At 35.6% G+C, this 19,674-nt stretch overlaps 1 protein-coding gene across 12 annotated transcripts in view; it reads right to left on the bottom strand.

Annotated features, from left to right (window-relative positions):
* Nucleotides 1–19,674, bottom strand: part of ERCC6L2 (ERCC excision repair 6 like 2) — a 62,601-nt gene that overhangs the window by 40,910 nt on the left and 2,017 nt on the right. For 7 of the 12 annotated variants that reach the window (XR_012584911.1, XR_012584912.1, XR_012584913.1 and 4 more), the window contains exons 2-9: nucleotides 17,517–17,941; nucleotides 14,297–14,416; nucleotides 12,650–12,843; nucleotides 10,998–11,159; nucleotides 9,542–9,749; nucleotides 7,954–8,094; nucleotides 6,283–6,396; nucleotides 4,643–4,762 (exon numbers count right to left, since the gene is read on the bottom strand). The exons of 1 other annotated variant lie outside the window; for it this stretch is intronic. Coding sequence is in view for 8 of the 11 variants with exons in the window: in XM_074569964.1 (XP_074426065.1) it covers nucleotides 4,643–4,762; nucleotides 6,283–6,396; nucleotides 7,954–8,094; nucleotides 9,542–9,749; nucleotides 10,998–11,159; nucleotides 12,650–12,843; nucleotides 14,297–14,416; nucleotides 17,517–17,941 (1,484 nt within the window). In the remaining 3 variants the exon portion in view is untranslated. Of the gene's footprint in view, nucleotides 1–4,642; nucleotides 4,763–6,282; nucleotides 6,397–7,953; nucleotides 8,095–9,541; nucleotides 9,750–10,997; nucleotides 11,160–12,649; nucleotides 12,844–14,296; nucleotides 14,417–17,516; nucleotides 17,942–19,674 lie in introns of those variants that run through there. 4 more of the 12 variants (XM_074569965.1, XM_074569968.1, XM_074569966.1 and 1 more) reach the window with 4 other exon arrangements.

Raw genomic sequence — 19,674 nt, 5'->3', positions numbered from 1 at the left:
TGGTTTCCAAACAAGGCAATACACTCCTTCCACTTCAGTTCTCACGTATTTAACTATTTCAAGTTTAAAATCTAGGTATGAAATCCACCTTGCAATGTAAAGTGCAAGCAAAGTCTTCTGAAAACTGTATGTTCTGCAGTATGATTGAAAATGAAGCAATAACTCCACAAAAAATAGCTGAACTTAAGATCACATCACTGTGTTATTACCCACCTCCCACCATAATGAGGATGTATGAGTTGTAGGTATACTATGAATGCTTATATGTGTACCTTTGAGTTACAGAGACTGTTTTTTCCACGCTCTTGTTATAATCTTAAATTCAAACAGCAACCCTGGAGCGGCATGTTGTTAAATCCTACATCTTGCAAAACATGTAGAGATGACTGCAGCCACAACACAATGTAAGACACAAACACCAGTATGGCACACTCTTACACTTCCATTCAAGCAATTCTAGTTTTACTGGCGGCAGTTGTCTTGCTCCACAGTACAAAAATCTATGCTCCCCTATGTGTTTTATCTTTGATTGGTGAGAGAACAGAAGGTATTTTAGCAGACAGGTTAACCTTTTCAACCCTTCAAGACAGTTACAACTGCTTAGCTAATGAACTTCATCGACAAACCCAGCCTTTCCCCTGCCCTGAATACATTTAAAATAAATGCCACAAACTTTTCCTCTGCAAACATGCTTATCTACAAAAGAATAGTTACTTGTGCCAAAATTTCTGGGTAGCCTGTACAAAATTTTAATTTAAAGGACTAAATAATACCTATTCAGCCTATACTACCAGATTAAAGATAAAAAATTATTTCAATTAGTTTTTAGAATTTATTTCTAGAAAATGTAAACTATCACAGCAGGACAAGAGTATTAAAAACATTTTATTATAATTTGTTTCATTTGTTTCCAAATAAACTTTAAAAATATAAAAATATATATTCTAGTATCTGATGACTCTCCTCTGGTTACTTTCTGATGGTAAGAGGACATTCTAAATGGAAGACCTTCTGAATGACTTTGATTCTAGAGCATAAAAATCAAAATCATCCCAAACAGCTTCTGTTTTAAAACTCAGAATAGAAAACAAGAGCTAGACAACCCTTTCTCACAACACAAACCTCCAATGCAGTCGGCAGCAGCAAAAAAAAAAAAAGCCACCACAATACCAGACACATATGAACCGATTTTTGGCATCATAACTATTCTAAAGTCAAATTTAATGGACTCAAAAGCCACCTTATTTTTCAGTGATGGCTACTTGGCCTATTACATAAAACTGCTCCTTCCAGGCACAGAGGTATCACCACACAGTTCAGAATATTCTGTTTCTACTAAGATGTATTTCAGGAACTGACACAAAATTCAAGTTCCCCTGAAACAAAAAAGCAGATCAATTTCACTCAAAGTAAGTAATTCTTTCCATAATTCTTAAATAAATCCTATCCAGTTTGCAATGGACACTATGGATTTCTAAAATAAAGCATCACATATACAAAACCAGAGGTCATCAACAGTGGAAAAATATTCTGTAAGTCTACCAGGCTGTCAGAAATGCAACATTTGAAAATGCTTCTATTCTATAATTCATAAAATAAAAAACCCAAACCAAACAAGCAGAACCCTTCCTAATAATACAAGATCATAGCTTCGTACACTGGAGGAAAGTAAGGTCCACATTGCTTTGTACCTTTGCCTACTACTACTGCAGTGTAGTGTCTGATGTGACTTTTTCAAAGGTCAGAATAATAAAGTGTTCTGTGAAAGAAGTATAGCAACATAATGAAGTATTTTTTCAATACAAGTATTACTTCAAAAACACAAGGTTGGATTTTAAAACCAGTTTCCCCTGAATACGCTGCACTTTTTCTAAAAATAAAATAATATAAAAAAAAATAATATAAAAAAAAATAATATAAAAAAAAATAATATAAAAAAAAATAAAATAAAAAAAAATAAAATAAAAAAAAATAATATAAAAAAATAAAATAAAAAAAATAAAATAAAAAAAATAAAATAAAAAAATAAAATAAAAAAATAAAATAAAAAAATAAAATAAAAAAATAAAATAAAAAAATAAAATAAAAAAAATAAAATAAAAAAATAAAATAAAAAAATAAAATAAAAAAAATAAAATAAAAAAAATAAAATAAAAAAAATAAAATAAAAAAAATAAAATAAAAAAATAAAATAAAAAAAATAAAATAAAAAAAATAAAATAAAAAAAATAAAATAAAAAAAATAAAATAAAAAAAATAAAATAAAAAAAATAAAATAAAAAAAATAAAATAAAAAAAATAAAATAAAAAAAATAAAATAAAAAAATAAAATAAAAAAATAAAATAAAAAATAAAATAAAAAATAAAATAAAATAAAATAAAATAAAATAAAATAAAATAAAATAAAATAAAATAAAATAAAAATTAGGAAGTTTTCTATACCAAAGCTCTTCTCAAGTATATACGCTTATTTAGGCTTTGGTTTTGTTTTTTTTTTTCGGGGGTGGGCTTGTGGGTTTTTTTGTCTTGTTTTTTGGGTTGGTTCCCTCCTGCCCCCCACAATTACCTACAACCTATATAAAAAAAGCCTTGAAATACAGGAATATTGATTGGTACAGACTGGTAACAAGCTAAAAGACCAAAAATTAAATAACAAGCACAATCAGGAAATTCTCTACTGAGACAGAATGAAGATGAGCATTAGATGATTCACTCATAATAAAAAGAACACCAACAGGAGTAATCAACATGGCATTAACTTACTATTTTTAATCATGCATTTCTCATCTCTTTCTACTTGGGCATTAGACTACATGACCTTTAAAGCTCCCTTCCAACTCAAACTATTCTATGATTGTACTTATATTTGGGCAATCTATGCAGGAGTGTAAACTGGCCTAGCACTTATCTACCAGTAGCTCAGCGATTCGTTTTTCTAACCATGTGGATCTCTCCATGTCAAAAGTAAACATTCAACCTGCCTGACATCTCATCAAATATTAAGCCATCAGTACAAGCTCAGTGTACTTAAAAAGATAACAGCCTTTGCTCTCTTGCCACCTTATGATTATGCCCTTACTCTGGCGCTGCAATATAGCAGAATCTTCTTCCTTACCACCCAAGGCGACTCCACACAAACATGAGAAGAGCCTTACTGCAACTAGTCAAGGTAACACCCAACCTACACAGCCACAGCCAGCTGCATCCCTGAGATGACACTGCAGTCTATGCTGTCCCAGAAGCAGCTCAGACTTAGGGCCACAGTTAGGAACAGATTCCCCCAACAGGCAGCTCTGTAAACTGCAGACTTTAAAGGCACATAATGCTGGAACCTCTGCCTTAACTCAAGCATTTTTGCTTGCCTGTGTTATTCACTAGTGTGTCAAAAAATACATAATGGGAGTGTCATAAGGCAACGCTGGAGTGAAGTATGCAATAACCCCAAGAGAAAAATTTCTAGACAAAGCTAAATTAGTTATAACCAATAAAAGAAGAGCTTCATAAGCACCACTGAAGAACATGGTCTTGGTTTTTACAGGCATGTATTAAATATTTGATGATAGCTAATTTAACAAAAAAGTTGACTTTCACAAGATAACGAAGTGTATGTAACAAAGGTAATATGCAGGCCTCTCACGTGTATGTAATAACAGAAAACAAAGATGTTGCTTGCATAATAATAATAATTAAAAAAAAATCAATAAAGTGATAACAACCACTACTGTTACAAAAAACATGGTCCAGTCACTGCCTCCCTCCAGTCCCAATCATCAACTGAATATCCAGGTTTACAGAGAGATCAAAAATACAGTGTACTTCACTCTGCATCGCTTCTCATCCCCCAGTTACTCTCACTCCAGGAACACTCCTAAACTTAATATGGTTTTCTTTTTAATTAGCTACATTAGACATCTTTTTCAGTTATTCATCCTGTTCCCCTCTGAAACCAGATTCTGAGGCACGAAGTTTTACAGGTTTACACTTAACATGTTTATTTTGTTCATCTTTAGCCTGGCTCCCATTAGCCTCATTTGATATCCAAAGGATTAGAAGAGACAGTAAGCACTCAGTACATGTTCACTAGTTCCATGCTACTCATGATTGTCCTTCTCACATTCATCCTAAGACTTTTTTTCCAGGCTGGAGAGTCCCAGCCTACTCGGTTGCTTCTGTCCTGCAGCACTGACCTTTGTGGCCTTTCTCTGAACCTTTTCAAGGTCTAACACATGCTCTTTGAGAGAAGGGACTGCAACCACCTACAATATTGAAGTCTGCACAAATCATTAAGTCCATAAGGATTTTGTTTCACTCTCTTTTCCTTCCCCAAACATTTCTGACTGCCACTGAGTCAATGGCTTCATGGAACCCCCTTGACTACAAGGTTCATTTCCGTGACTGCCACTAAATATGTGAAGCTAACATCTTAGGATATCTTAGCATCACAGATCACTCTTATCTGGTCTTTGCCTAGAGGCACCCCGATCCAAGACGGGAGATCTCTACGGTGGTACCACTATCATAAACAGAATGATTAAAACCCACAACTATTAGGTGTATTTTTTCCTATATCCATAGGATATAGGAAACAGAATACAGGATATACAGCCGCAGATCTTGTTTTCCCTCTAAAGAACAGGATTACCTTCATTTTTCCACTGTACTTTGGATCTGAAATGGTTTCAAAGGCTGCCTCTTTGCTTAACTGCACAAAATCTGGAAAACTGGAAAATACCTGGCTGCACACTCGTCTGATATGTGCTTCCTGGAAGAAAAGCAGAAAGTTTGAACAGGTGTTAAAAATTAGAGCTATATTGGGATATCAGTAAGCCATACAAGGAGTTCAACAGGTTGAAACAAGTAATCTGCTGAAGTAACTCAACCAGAAAGAGTTATGTGGTTTCAATTCAGTTCACCACAAAAGTGCTAGGTAAAACATCTCCTGTATGTTTTAGTTTGCTTCATTTTAGAAAGGAAGAGGATCCTCATCTGAAACAATGTATTCCAGTTACTAGAGTAAGAGATGCACAAAATTTCTTCTCCCAGGCACAGACTGAAATAAGACTGGCCAGAATTGTCAGGCTCAAAAACTCTGTTGGCTTGAGGTTTGCATTACCCATCAGTTGTGTACAAGCATTTTTCTTGACCCTCTGGCCAATGTAAGCCAATATGGGAATTGCATATTGTCCCACAGATATGACAAAAAAACAGTATGGGAAATGCAGTTAAAACTGTTCAAAAACCACATTAAAGCTCCACTGCTAGAATTTGCATAGCTCTAAACTTAAATGCAACCACACATTTTAAGTCTACTTTTCCAGTGGAGCGGAAGAGATCTCATCTCTCCCCCAGGATTAACACATGTGATGGACTTTAATACTAAAGGTAAGAAATACTACAGAATATTAGTTTGTTCAGTAGATTTTGGGGAGGTTAGTAATTATGTATGCCGTAAAAGACAGTAAGTCTCAAAATACTCATATATTGCTATTTCAGTGGCTATTTAAACTCTCAAATGTTATTACAACAAATACTACATACATAATATAAAAAAAGGTACACTGAAAATGTTTGGGTATTTACTGCATGCAAGGCCTGGACACTAACAGTAACATTTCCTACAAAACCAACACTGCTTTAATGGAACAAACTTGCCAAAATTTGCTAGGATTTTTTCATTTCCATTCCCTTGTGGCTTCTGAGATGAAGCAGTAATATCCCTAAATCCCTTTGCTCATTTTTGGATCTCAAGGATCATACACAAGCATTTTTAAAAAGTGCCATTTATGGGTCTTGTAGGTTACTTGCCACAGTAACAAGATAAACTGATACTGTTCTCTTGTTGAGCATTTTCTACTAAAACGTGTTTCTCATTGTTTAAAGCAGCTCAGCTCTGAATACAAAACACTAGAGAAAAAAACAACATTCTAATTGCTTATTATTTATTTATTTGCACAAAGACATTCCTCTTACTAGGCACTTGTCATAAGTGTAACAGAAATAGGATTATTAGAAATCATTAAAAATTAACTCTTCCCCTAAAGCTCTCCAATGTTTCTATAACCCATATTTTCAGATATGCATAAACTAAATTAAGGCACTGTTGTGTAACGTCTCTATCTGTTAGATAAGGGCTACATTCTGATTTACTGAATGGAAAAGGAATTTTGCAAAATATCTTAATTTCAATTAGTTAAGACTTAAACAGGAGGCCAGCAGCAATTTTCATTCAAGAGTTTTCATCCCATTTTCCGTAAGTATTTTTTAAATACTTCTGAAACTAACTTGCTGCTTGCTAGTGTTGTCCGTCTGCAGCAGCGCAGCATGATTTGCAACCTTCTGTAGGATTGTCAGGTAACTGAAGCGCAATGACTTAATTGTTTCACCATAAGCATTTACCTAAACAAGAAAAAAGAAAGTTTATGCAAACAAATACTCCTGAAAATAAGAAATAATCTAAAATAAGTGTTATTCTTAAAAAGTTTAATGCATTAGCAATTCTAAGTAGTCCTACAATTGATCCCAAAGAGATGCATACTGTAGTTCTAACAAAGATTTAGTGAGGTTTTTTTCCTCAGCTTTGTGATCCTATTGACAGAAAACAGCTTCCCAAAAAGAGAAAAAAAACAAAGTGATGTTCATAGTTTGCTAAACATTTCAGACAGCATGATATCTACAGAAATTACTAAGATAACCAAGAAGTCCTTGGTAGATAAAAAGACAGTAACCTTACAACTGATTTATATATAAATCAAACCAGAACTGTTTGAATTACTTCCTACCCTGTAACTGCTAACTTTACTTTTCTTTACAGTAGAAAAGTATAAAGCTTTATAAACATCCCAAGTAACATAATTCAAACAACTTCAAACATTCTATAATGCAGCATCAGCTATTCTTCTGGATATGGCTGGCCTATTAGACCAATGTTAGTTCTCCTTTCCCTTCTCAGGTTACTAAACTTCATGGTTAACTTTGGAATAAGACAGTCCATAAGAGCACTTAAGCATCTGCAGGCCTGCCTAATGCCCTTTGTGAATTAAGTTCAACAGCATGTTACTTTTTTTCTACAAAATATCACAAGATATTTTGTAGAAGAACTAACACTAGTATCCATGGAATATTAAACAGGCTGATAGAGGGATTGTTTTCAAAGAAAGATGCAGAAGATTAAGTCAGCTACATCATTTGGAAAAAAAAAAAAAAACCCAACACAAAAAAACAGAACACTATGCAAGAATCAAAACAGGCCAGAAAGAAAATGGCGAGAAGCAAGTATGACACGTACGCTTCTAAATGTTAAAAAGACATGCTTAATCTGAGCCTGCTGAGTGATACAGACAAAACAAATACAAAGCTAGACTAATTGAGTGTTAATGAAGTCCAGAGACAATAGAAGAAATCTACAGAGCTGTTACTTGTGAACAAAGTTGTACTTGTGCTCTGTGGCTACTGTCAGGAGTTCTCCCTTCAATGATGCAAAGCAAAGTGCCTGTTTAGTGCCATAGAAAGACACAATCCAACTGCAGTTATGACACAAGCAAAACCCAGACAACCTGCTGGGTCCAGGATGTCCCTGATTTGCAAATTCTGCACTGACCACCTGAGGCACATGGGAGCTGCATGCCTGACACATACTGAACACCCCAATGCAAAATCCTTGCCAACATCAACTGTTTCACAGGTGCACTTAATACACCAAATCCAGAATTTACTGCATAAATAACTACCACCTGCTCAGGGCATGCAAAGTAGCTTTGCTGTAATCCCAAAGTGCCTAACTTCATCATGCTCGTGATGCAACCACCCATGTTTCCGGTCAGGATTTCCCAAACAGATGGCCTACGCAGCTATTTCAGTCAGCTCTTCATCAGCAGAGAGTGTCTCAAGAAAAACTTATCTGTTGCTCAAACCAGAAAGACTATGTTCTAAATTCCAAACAGTGCAAGTTCTTACTTTGTAACAACAGCTCTTCCTTTTACGGCCGCTGTTGCAGCTACAGGGCTCTCCTGCTCGTAATACTAAGCTTACATCCTCAGTCTCTAGGACAGCCTGATACACAGCTTTCTGGAATTCGGTCAGGGAACAGTACACCATCTGCCAAAGAGAGAGAACCCCCAAAACACAATTATGTGTGGCATACAATAAAAAGCAAACAGCATTGGATCAAAAAACATAAAATATTGAAAATAAAGTAGAAAACAAGAAGGTATTTGCTCAAAAAGTTACATGAAATTATTCTACTACCAAATGAAAAAAATCTGGGTCTTGACACCAAAATAATACGAAATTGTAGCCAAAATGTACGGATAGTTATTTTATCCCCTTCTGAAATTTTACAGAGTATCAGTATCAAGCCGCAACAACTTGTGTTAACATTTCTACAAACTTTTCAGTATAGCTTTTGTGGAGGGATAGGAGGAGGGAAAAATGAGAGAAATAAATGCCTAATCATAATTAGGGATTCCCCTCTGCTTTGCCAGTTGCTTAATTTACCCTTTCTTTCCTCTTTTTAGGCACTAGATGTTGTAGGGCACTACCACAGGCAGGACAAACAGAATAAGCAATGGGAAGGCAAGGATCCACACAGTGCTATGGCCAAACCTCTTATCCCTCTTCTTAGAGACCATGGGTGGCATCTGCATGACAACCTTAGTCTTAAGCAGCAGGAGACAGAAATCCCAAGATCATTCCTTAACCTAGGCCACCCACACAGCAGCAGCACCATGCTGAGCTATAATAATACAGCAGTAACTTGAACATATACTCACATTAACAAGCGAATGAAAAGAATAAAACCTGCTAGATTTAGAAAAGCAACTGACTGACGTTTGTGTTAATCTTTCCTTCAGAAGACAGTTTAGATGACATTATTATACACTAAGGATGAAGAATAAATACCAAATTTTGAAGACAGAACCAGCCACAAACTAACGTGTTAGTTAGAAGGAAACTTTCCTTCAACTTAGAAGGAAAGCATGAATATATGTAATAAGAATCTATCAGAACTCTTAGCTATAGTCGTAAGTATCATCACTTTATATAATGTTTACAATACCATTAGATGAACAGGATTACACACCTATCAACTACTAGCTTTAGATTTGGGGTTTGTCTTTTATTTAGTGATCAAAAATGAGGGAGTTAAAAATAAAAAGCGTACTGTTCTACGTACAAAGTGTCAAGCTGTGAATTCAGCAGTCCTACATAGAATTTCAAAAGGTCTACATACATTGCATTGGGTTTGCACAGATAAATACAAAAGTGCACATAAAACAGACGTGTAAATCACTAGTCAGAAGTCTAGTTTTTTCATGCTTGATTAACTCCATTTCAACATGCAATCACAGTAATTATGTGAACAAAGCACACTACTGCATGTGCATTTTTTCCAAGGCTCTGGATTCTTATTAAATTCCTAAGTCCAAAAGAAAGCCATAAGCTACTAAAGGCATGATGAAAGAGAAAAAAACACAACAAAAACAACAAAAAAAGAAAAGATATATCCATTAGCATTGTATTTGAAATATGCAAGCGCTCTTACTCTGTCTTCCTTTTTTGGCAACTGATCACTGATAAGCACTTTGGTACGTCTCAGAAACCAGCCGGACATTTTTCTTGCTAGCTTCACCATGGCCTTACGACCTGTTGCTAGCTCTCTTTTAGTTGCAGTGTGCCTCTGGCCATGCTCCACTGGATCAGAAAATTTCTTCTTGAAATGTAGTCTGCTACCCAAAAGCCCTGGTACAGCCCTGTTAAAAAACAAAAGGGGGTGTGTGTGGGTGTGTGTGTGTGGGTGTGTGTGTGAAGGAGTAACACCATTTTCTTTACTCCAAGGCAATCTATCTTTTTCAATTGAAAGCATACCATAAATTGTTTATGGCTAACAGCAAGAGATCTTAAATTAACAATCACTAGAGAAATTACTAAAATTGTGCATATAAGTAAAAACATATAGTGCTTCCAGACATGCCATTTTTTCAGTTACTTACTGTCATCCTGCAATGTTAAGACAATCTCTTTAGGAAAGGATTGCTATCTCCGGAAAAACTAAAGCTCAGCAGAGCAAGTCACCAGTATACAGAACCTCTAAACTACAAGGCTGTTACTGTTCAGGAGCCTAAATTGGAAGCAAAGCAGTCATGTTTTCAATTTTTACTTTTTTTATTAAAATCAGGTTATGCAGATACTGCAGTTTACTAAATAAAATCTTAAGAAACCCAACAGGAAAAAGAAATTGGTAATCATTAGCAGCACTACATACTGGAACAATCTATAAATACCAGCACAGGATGCAACACTAAGCTTACTGTTAAAGCATTGATTTTCTGATATTTCAATTCAGTTTGTATTTCCTCATATTTAAGGCATGTTTGTTTTGTTCCTCCTCTGCAAATCATCCCCAGTAAGTGTTCTATGTTTAGATTCATATCCAGGGTTATTTCCACCTCTCCCTCTTCATCAGAGGTTTTCCTGGACAAAACTGTTGCTTTACAAATATGTGCACTTGTGTATTTTGAAAAACAGTAAAATACTATTACTTTCAACTTACAAGTAAGTCAGAATGACCTGCACATATTAGACAGAGTAAAGGCACAACATTGTTTGAAACTGTGTAATGATTCTCAGTCTACTGTAGGGAAGAGACAAAAAAGAAAAAAATAGCATCCTCAAAAAAGAAAGGTAAATGAGGTGGGGGGAGAAAATAATCATAACTGCCTCCCAAATTCCCCAAAGAAGCCAGGCAATAAAAGGACCTCCAAATTTATTAAATAACTGCAAAATACATACTGCAGATGTATGTATCAGGAGCTTACCTCCAAAACACACATGGAAAAACATACATACATTCTGACAAAACGTTGGGCATTTTGGGGGGAGGGTTGTGATTTGTTGTTTTTTGACAAAGATGGGTCCAAATCATCCAGCCCTATCCCAGTCCCACAGCACAGTTAACATATAGTGGTGTTTAAATCATAAAAAAAAGGTATTTTATTTACCAGTCCATAACACACCAAAGTTCCTTCATATTGTTTTGAAGAATGGTTCCAGTAAGACCTATGCGAACACTGCATTTTAATGACTTCATGGTTTGAGTTATTTGAGCCTTTGGATTCTTGATTCTATGTGCTTCATCCACTATCACAGCAGACCACTCTACGCTGCAGATCAACAAGAAATATTGTATTAACTGAAACTACTTATCCTATCAATCCACATAGATATACAAAGTGAAGTCAGCCACACACATAGCCATGATTATTATAAAACACTATTACTTTTTACTTTTCCTGTCTTACATTGTATTATACTACTCAGTATCCTTATTTTCTGTTTGCCTGGTAATTTCAGTCGCCATAGTTGGGTATAATGGCTAAACTATATAACCAAATAAATAAACTACTGTTAACGGTGTCAAATTTTCTGTGAAGAAAGTAGCTTTCAATCTCTGGAGCAATCAATCCAGCACATCTCACCAGCACTAATTCCACTCATACATAAGATTTAGAAAAATTAAATAAATCTCTGAAGGTAAGCTATTGAAACACGCTTAACACAGGCGTGCCTCATTTTTCCAACAAAACCTATCCAGTGTAACCAGAATTATACTGAAAGCATTTTAATCTGCATGGTTTCTTACCTGAAAGCATCACTCAACTTCTTTAGTATCTATATGATACCAATATGCAGAGGAGTTTTAATATTTCATGAATTTGTGACTAGGAGGAACATATCTAGAAGCAGGGACCAAAAGAATTAGGGTACTGCTAACGCAACTCCTTTAGTCTTCTCCTATCTATCTTCTTTTTCAGACCTGAGTGCGGACAGAGCTGGAGATCTGATTGTTTTGGTGACAGTTATCCACAACCCTAGGACATTCACAGAGGCCCGGACCTTTCCCAACACCTAAAACAACAAGATCTGCAGAGACCCTGACAACAGCAGCTTTTAAGGGCAGGCTGCTACTGCTAGCTATTCATGCAACTGGTACCTTACTTCCAAGATGACCTAAGAAATGAGGACCACTACGATCAGATGACAGGCTAAGTACTTCTGAACACAGCCAAAGGCAACACTCCTAGTTTGAAAAGGCTGACAGATACGGAGCAAATAAAGTAGGATTTCTAATACAATCTGCTGTCAGAAACGCCTTGATTCTGGTAAATCCATCAGGTATTTAAAACTATACACAGGGACACAAATACGCATCTTGTATCTCAAAGTTTTTAGGACTCAAGAACTTCATCAAGCTGCTGAAAAGTGCAAATAACAATGAAAATACCTTTTGAACATTTTGAAATTCCGTAATTTGTTCTCCTTACACTGCACTGAAAGATAGAAATATCTTCTCCATATCTTTTAGCCACTACCAGTTTTCACGTAGGCAACTCCTGCATCTTTTAGAGAACACTTCATGAACGTGTCAACAGCACAAACTAGCTTTATGAAAACTATTCAAATGTCTCCCAAGCATCCCACTACAAAGGTAGTATAGGGTAAACTATCCAAGGACAGTTAAATCAGATTCTCTTCTTCAACACGAGTCACTGGATTTAACAGTAAATACATTACATAGAAAGAATAAGTACTTGCAAAGAAGAAAGCAAAATTAGACAAACAGTTAAAATTCTGTGTGTAGAAAAATCATTACCTGTTAAATTCATCCAAATACAGACGAAGTATCTCATACGTTGTAAGGGCAACTTCACATTTCCCTTGCTTGATGCGACTCAAGTCATCATCCTTCTTACTGCCATGTAAGACAGAGACCTTAAAGTACCCCCACATGTCTAACTCATCCTTCCAGTTGTATAGCACTGAAAGAGGGGCCACTATGAGGAAAGTCTGAAAACAAATAGCTGTTATATTATTACTGAAAAACAACAACATAGCACTTTCTTGATAAGGAAAGTAAAAATCTTGAGATTTATTTTACCTATTTATAGTTTGAATTGTTTAATTTGTCACTTCAAAGCACAGTATAGAAAAATATCTGAAGAGCCAATATAAATTCAAAAGTTAATCAGTTTACTCAGATTATGTAAACAGTACAGATGAAAAACACTGTAATACTACAAAAGCTACCAAAGTAGTACAACTTACTCAAATTATACACTAACAACTGCAATAAGACATGAGACACTATCACTTTGCTTCCTTGTAGCATCTGTATACCATAAAATGTTTTACACATGGAGAAAAGAAAAGGATGTAGAGGGTAAGCAGCTTCCTTCCATCCACAAGTCTAATCAATATATGACTTCAAAACAGAAAGACCTGAAAAGGGTTTAAAAATTTAAGACAGCTCTTACAACTCATTTAATATCATAGAATAATAAAATCAATTAGGTGAGAAGGAATCTCAGGAAGTTTCTAGTCCAGCTTCTTGGTCAAAGCAGGGGCAATGCTGAATTCGGGCATTTAGGGCTTTCTCTACCCAGGTATTCAAAACCCCCAAGGATGGGGTGGTCCGCAACCTCTCTGTGACCTTTTCCAATACTTAATTGTCCTCAAAGTTAAATTCTTCTCTTATTCCCAGTCAGAAGCATTCCTTTTTTTTTCACATGAAGTGCTAACCCTTCATGTCGTCTTCTCTGCTTATCTTTCCTTAGGAACCTGTACCCCTTATTCACAAAGCTAGTGTCCTGTGAACCATTCTTCCAGTTAAATATTCCAATTATTCCAATAAAATAAAAGTAGCAATGGAAAAAAGAAATTGCATGGGTCGTGTGGTAAGTAAAATTAAAATGATCTTCACATTTCTCTTGGTCACTTATCTTTATTTGCTGTATTTAATTACCTAGATTATCAGTCAGCATTACTTCTGACATTATTACAGTCATTCAAGAAAATATGCGAGGTCACAAGAACATTAGCAATAAATTTTCCAAATACATACATTTGCCTTAATTATTTAAATATCACGTTAATATATACAAATGTGCTTTTTGCACTTCAGAAACACAACCACACAAAAATATAATCTTCTACTCACTGACATTGGCTTTTCAAAGTATTCTAGCCAAAAATCTCATCCAGGTTATTTCCAAATGTTCTTTGTTAGTGCAGATCAACAGTATTAACAGATTAGACAACAAAGGCCAGATAATGCACTATGATTATCTGGAAAACTGAAGGATTCCCAAACACTAACAGGAAGGCCATGAACCCCTAATTTACCTAAGTAACTGAATATAAAAAATGAATATACATAAAAAACTTCTAAAGCAAACAAACAAAAAAATCCAAGTATTGCCTTTTACCAAAATCCTTAAGTTTGTATCACTAAAAGCTGTACCTTCTTGGGGTTGCACTTTTGTTCTTTTTTCATTGTCCTCAGTAAAAATTCTGGCATATTATTTTCAATATCTTCACGTGTTCCCTTTTTGTGCAACACTGCAGCCAAAAATGAAATGACCTTGAGAAAGAAAGCAAATCTCAGTGATTATTTAGAAAAATGCAAACAGAAAATGAAGTAGTTTCACTGAAAATAAGCATTTAGGACAAAAACTTGGATGATATTTAAAAAGGGGATTTGGGGGAATTGTTTTTTTGGTGCTTGTTTGTTTATTTTAAATCAATCTGTTCCCATGGGAACCCCTTCCCTTGGGAGAATCCCGAATTCATGATAAGAGCAATTAATTGCTCTATTTTACTCTTTCACCCTCCAATCTAAGTGGAGGAGTCCCAAAAATACAGAATAGATTATGAACGAGTCAACAAAATTTGGGGATGATGCATTGCCTTGCAATTTTCTTCCATTTTCAAGGCACTTGAGCCTTTGATGATAAAACAGAAGGAAGAGATACTTGCTAACCATATACCCAACACTACTTCTGAAAAAGGTAGAAGAGGTTTAAACTAGAGTTTTTTACTAATATGTCGTTTTCTGTATGTTCCATTCCTTCCAATTCCTGTTGTTAACTTGAAACCAGTTCTCTCTGTTATGTTTGCACCTATATTCTCTTATCTGCCTCAAACCAGTCAAGGTGATTTCCCTTTGATTATGAGGAGACACTTACTATACTGCATCACAGTGCAGACAAACATCTCAGCACAGGCTATTCCAAGCAGCTCCCATAGTATTCCAAAACAGGAAAAAGGCACAGAGATATCTAGCCAGAACATTCAAACCCATAAACCCCACTTTGTATCCACGGGACTAAGCAGCAGCAAGAACCAGATGCATCATCAGAGAGGTACCCTTCTTTTGAAAATTCAACAGGCCCCCCTTTACTCTCAGCAGACAGCTCCAGCCACTTCCTTTTGCAGCTGCTACACAGCTGCTCATAGCAGGGCATATGTAAAGCTGTCATCTCCCGATTTCCAAACAAAAGGAAATTTCCACAGCTTTCTCCCTCTAGCGATGCTAGGAAAAGAACCAGCCAGGAGTGCAGAAATGCAGGAAAAACACCTGAGAAGAGTAAAGGTAGATGAGCAGAAGACAGAGGAAACCCCTCACATATGGGGCCACAGGGTGGGAAAGAGACATGCAGAAGAAAAGAAAACCAAACATTTTAATACATAATTTTTCATATAAACTAAGGCTGAGAGGAACTGCAAGTTGCACATGTTGTTTGACTTGAATTTTTTTTAAAATCCTTTCAAGAATAAGAATAAAATTCAACTGAACACAAAATCTCCATGTGTCCTCCAGATCCTCCATTTTTGGAAGAATTATGCATCACAAATTTGTAACAATAGCAAAAGGCTGTAAAAAGGCAACTCTGCTGAGAAACCTTTGGCTCTTCCAGAAAAAGCAGGAAGCAATCCTAAAGACCTTAATAGGAAACTTTAACTTACTGCAATCATGTTAAGAATCAACATTATTCTACTTGCCTCCACCTCAACTTCACCTTGAAATGAAAGAGCCACACAGTCAGGCCATTTAAGCAAAAGTGAGTTCAGAAGTACAAAGAATAATAAAATGCAAAAGTTTTCTAGAAAAGTCTATCTGATAAATCAACCTACAATTCAGAAAGAATAGGGTTCAGCCAACTGACAAACATGATACAAATTTTCTATAAAACTAAATCAGTTACTTGCTACTTGATGAAGTTTAATATTTATTCTTTCATACATACTGATCTTTTCTAAACAAGTGAAATCCTCTTTTACTTCATATCCACTGAACTGCCTTTCCCGTACTGAACTTGAAAAACATAAAACTGTGTTTTACAAAAAATACACAAGGTATTCTTTAAAACTTCTACCTTTCTTCTGCAAACTTGACACTGTTATTAAAAGAAATAACAATCAGATGTGAATTCCACACAATAACACAGTCACTGTGTGATAAATGGGACCAGGTCTTTACAGGATCAGTTCTGAGATTCAAAAAATATAAGAAACAGAAGCAAGAAAACTCAATTCCACACCACCACCCTCACTCAGTTTACTTGTATCTCATAAAGATGCTTCTTACTATATGAAATTGGACATTTGCAGTTCTGAGCAGAGATAAACTTCCACAACTACCAAGTTCTTAAACTGCCATGGACAAGAAACATGGCCAAGGTTAGGTAAAACATAAGGTAAAAGGATGCAGTTTAGTTTTAATAAACATCTGTTAACAGATCATTGTCAGCTACACAAACCTATGATGCACCTTTAAATGCTCTGTCCAGAGAAGTTTTGCCAGTACAGTTTACTCACTCCTTTTGTCAAGTTTGCTACAGAACTTTTCTTTGCACTGATGGGTGTCTGTCAACATTCTCCTAAATAGAAGGGCAACAGACACTACAGCCAGAATTTGTCAGTGTAAGAATAAGCTTCCATTTGACACATGACAGAGGGGGACAAAGACTAGCCAGCATAGATTCATGCTGCTTACTTAAAACCAGACAGATTAAAAAGAATTTTCAAACATAACCCCCCCCCCCCAGTTTTAGTAAAATAAATAAATCGGTTGGGCCACACTGATTCAAAGCATAATGGAAAAATCCAGCTACACTTCGTCCTTTCATCAACCCAAACTGTATTTCCAAAAGACCGATAAAAATAACATGGAACATCTATGCACTTTTTCCAGAGATGGGAGTAAATGTGTCTGCTCCTTCTCGTTCCCAGTACAGTCAAACTACTGGTTCCCAAGGAAAAAAGGAAAAACACATTTAAAGAGCTGTAGTCAGATAAGAGCTGTAAGTGGTTTTAGCATACTTCTGTGCAAATCACTTTCATGATGCACAGGTAGCAATCCTCAAAGTACATTCAACATAAAATGAATACTAACATTTTAACTACCATAACTGCCTGTGCTTACACTAAAAGGGTTCACAACCCAGTTTTGTGGCAGGTCAGAAGTGAATCTCAAACACAACAATGGTTCCCAGCTTTAAGTGCTGTCCTGGATGGTCACATCCTGCCTCCTCCAACTCCACAACAGAAAAGGAAGGTTAAGCTTCACTGAAATGCCCTTTCTTAAATACATTATTTTTTAAAAAGATTTACATCTCACAGAAAATCCATCCCCCAAAAAATTACCTGTTCTCTCAGTGTGTAAAATCAAAAAAGAATACCTGTATTGTCTTGCCAAGGCCCATATCATCTCCAAGAATACATCCTCTTTTATTAGCATAGTGTCCATACAGAAATTGGGCTCCTTCCCTTTGATAATCACGCAGGTATCTATTGATTGTATATGGGATAATATCACCACTGTCAGATAATTTAAAAGGAACTGCAGGAGATGGAAGATTTCGGTCAGGAAAATAAGGTTTTTCCAGATCACCATCATCAAATATTAAGCTTTTCCAGGATCCTTTACTGGCTTCAATTCTACGAAGTTTAGTTATTAGTATTTTCCTTTCTTCAGACTCCAAGAATGATACAACAGCAAATGATTTTCCATTCTTGTCCTTTTCAATAGAGGATATTTTTCCTTCATGAAGTTTCCCATTCTCAAGACAAGGGGCAAGGCATTTTTCCCCAATATGCCAATTTTCTATTAAAAAAACCAAAACAAACAAACACACATAGTGACAAACTGGCCAAATGTAGAAAGTATTTAATTCTGTCACATAATAAAACATTGGATATAAATTTATTTGACAAAATGCATACAACTTAAAAGATTTTACTGAAGGTAGCAGCAGAGTTACAATACTGATTAGAGAAGGCAGCATTACAATTAAGATACTGATTACTGTTTAGAACAAAATCCTGAGTTAGATATTAAATTATAATTTGCTGAAGTGCTGTTATTTTATAAATATCTGAAAGTATATAGGAAAAAATCTCATGTAAAAGCCATATTCTGATACATATTTGTTTCACAGTGGCTTCACACAGTCAAACACCTATAAGATGATGCCTGCAGGTTTAGTGTCCAATTAACTGACCATGTGAACTGGTCAAAAAGGCCTTCTATATTAGACACACTTTTGATCTACCTGAATCTAGTACCGCAGCTACAAATATAATCACATAGGAAACCATCACCTTTCTCCTAATAAAGTCTGGAACAGGTAAAAAAAAAACTTATGTTTAGAAACATCAGAACTGTACTTTAAGAACAATTAGTAGCATATCATTTGCCTATATCATTCATCAAAGTGCCTAATTACTCAGTAAACTGCTTATATGGCTGTCCATTCTGGAACTGTCAAAATCTGTTCTTCTATGTGGTCTCACTACGGCCTTAATACAGCATGCCAAACCATTAACAACAGAGGTGACCGAACCGCTTCATTTTCAGCTATCTCAGTTTCACATTTCATGTACAAAGATAATTTTTTAAATGGTATATACATGCTGCTAACAGAGAAAGTGGAAGACAATAACAGCAGTGTATCAGAGTCCAATGAATCCACTTTGTACTGACAAAGAAAAACCCAACAAAACAGCTCTATCAGAAAAAACAGGGCCTTCACTCTTCACAGTAAAAGATAAGGCATAGTAAATAACAGTTGCACACAAAGTTTTCCAGATCTGAGCTGAGGAATTGTTGGCCTTTTGTGTTTGTGGAAACAATTTCCAACCTTACCCTGCTAAGCCATCCCAAAACAAAGAGAAGAACACGCATGATTTATTTCAGAACTTTCACTGTTTCTTATTTATTTGTTGGAATAAGTTCTGCCACTTCTGAAAAAGTCATTATCTGCAGCAGTGAGAGGCACCTAAAGTTTTTATGGGAAGGAGCAAGAGAGACAACTTTGCATCAGGGCAAGTACTTTGTAACTATGATCAGTACTAGTACACCTTTCTGTGTGCCTTAATCCAGCTACTTTTCGGAGGAAAGGAAAAGAGGAAGTCCTGAAGGCAAGAAATGCCACTTTGCCCCATTTTTATGTGTCAGTGCAAAAAACTCATGGAGAAGATAGGTTCTTCTCACTAGTTCCTGAGGTCACGGAAGCGTACGCTCACAGGATTATTCTCCACAACATACTACTTAAATCAATGATAATCATACGTAATTTTTAAAAAATTACTAAATTATATACACTAAAAGAAAAACATTCATGTAACCCCCTATTCTGCAACCAGCACTGGCCATAAGTTGATATCCAGGTAAGAATAAAAACTGCACAAGCATAAAGAATACCTCTCTTCTAAAATTCTTTGTCCTTAAAGTATTCTTTTTGCTACAGAGATTTCCTGGGTCAGGTGTGGTTTGCTCATTTAGCAAACACCAGTGGACTTCTCTTTTTCAAGTAGCTCTATTCCACCTTCAACGCA

This window comes from Larus michahellis, chromosome Z (genome assembly GCF_964199755.1).
Source record: "Larus michahellis chromosome Z, bLarMic1.1, whole genome shotgun sequence".
NCBI classification, from domain to species: Eukaryota; Metazoa; Chordata; class Aves; order Charadriiformes; family Laridae; genus Larus; species Larus michahellis.
Note: the sequence above shows the minus strand (reverse complement) of the source record. Positions and strands in the feature narration are given on the sequence as shown.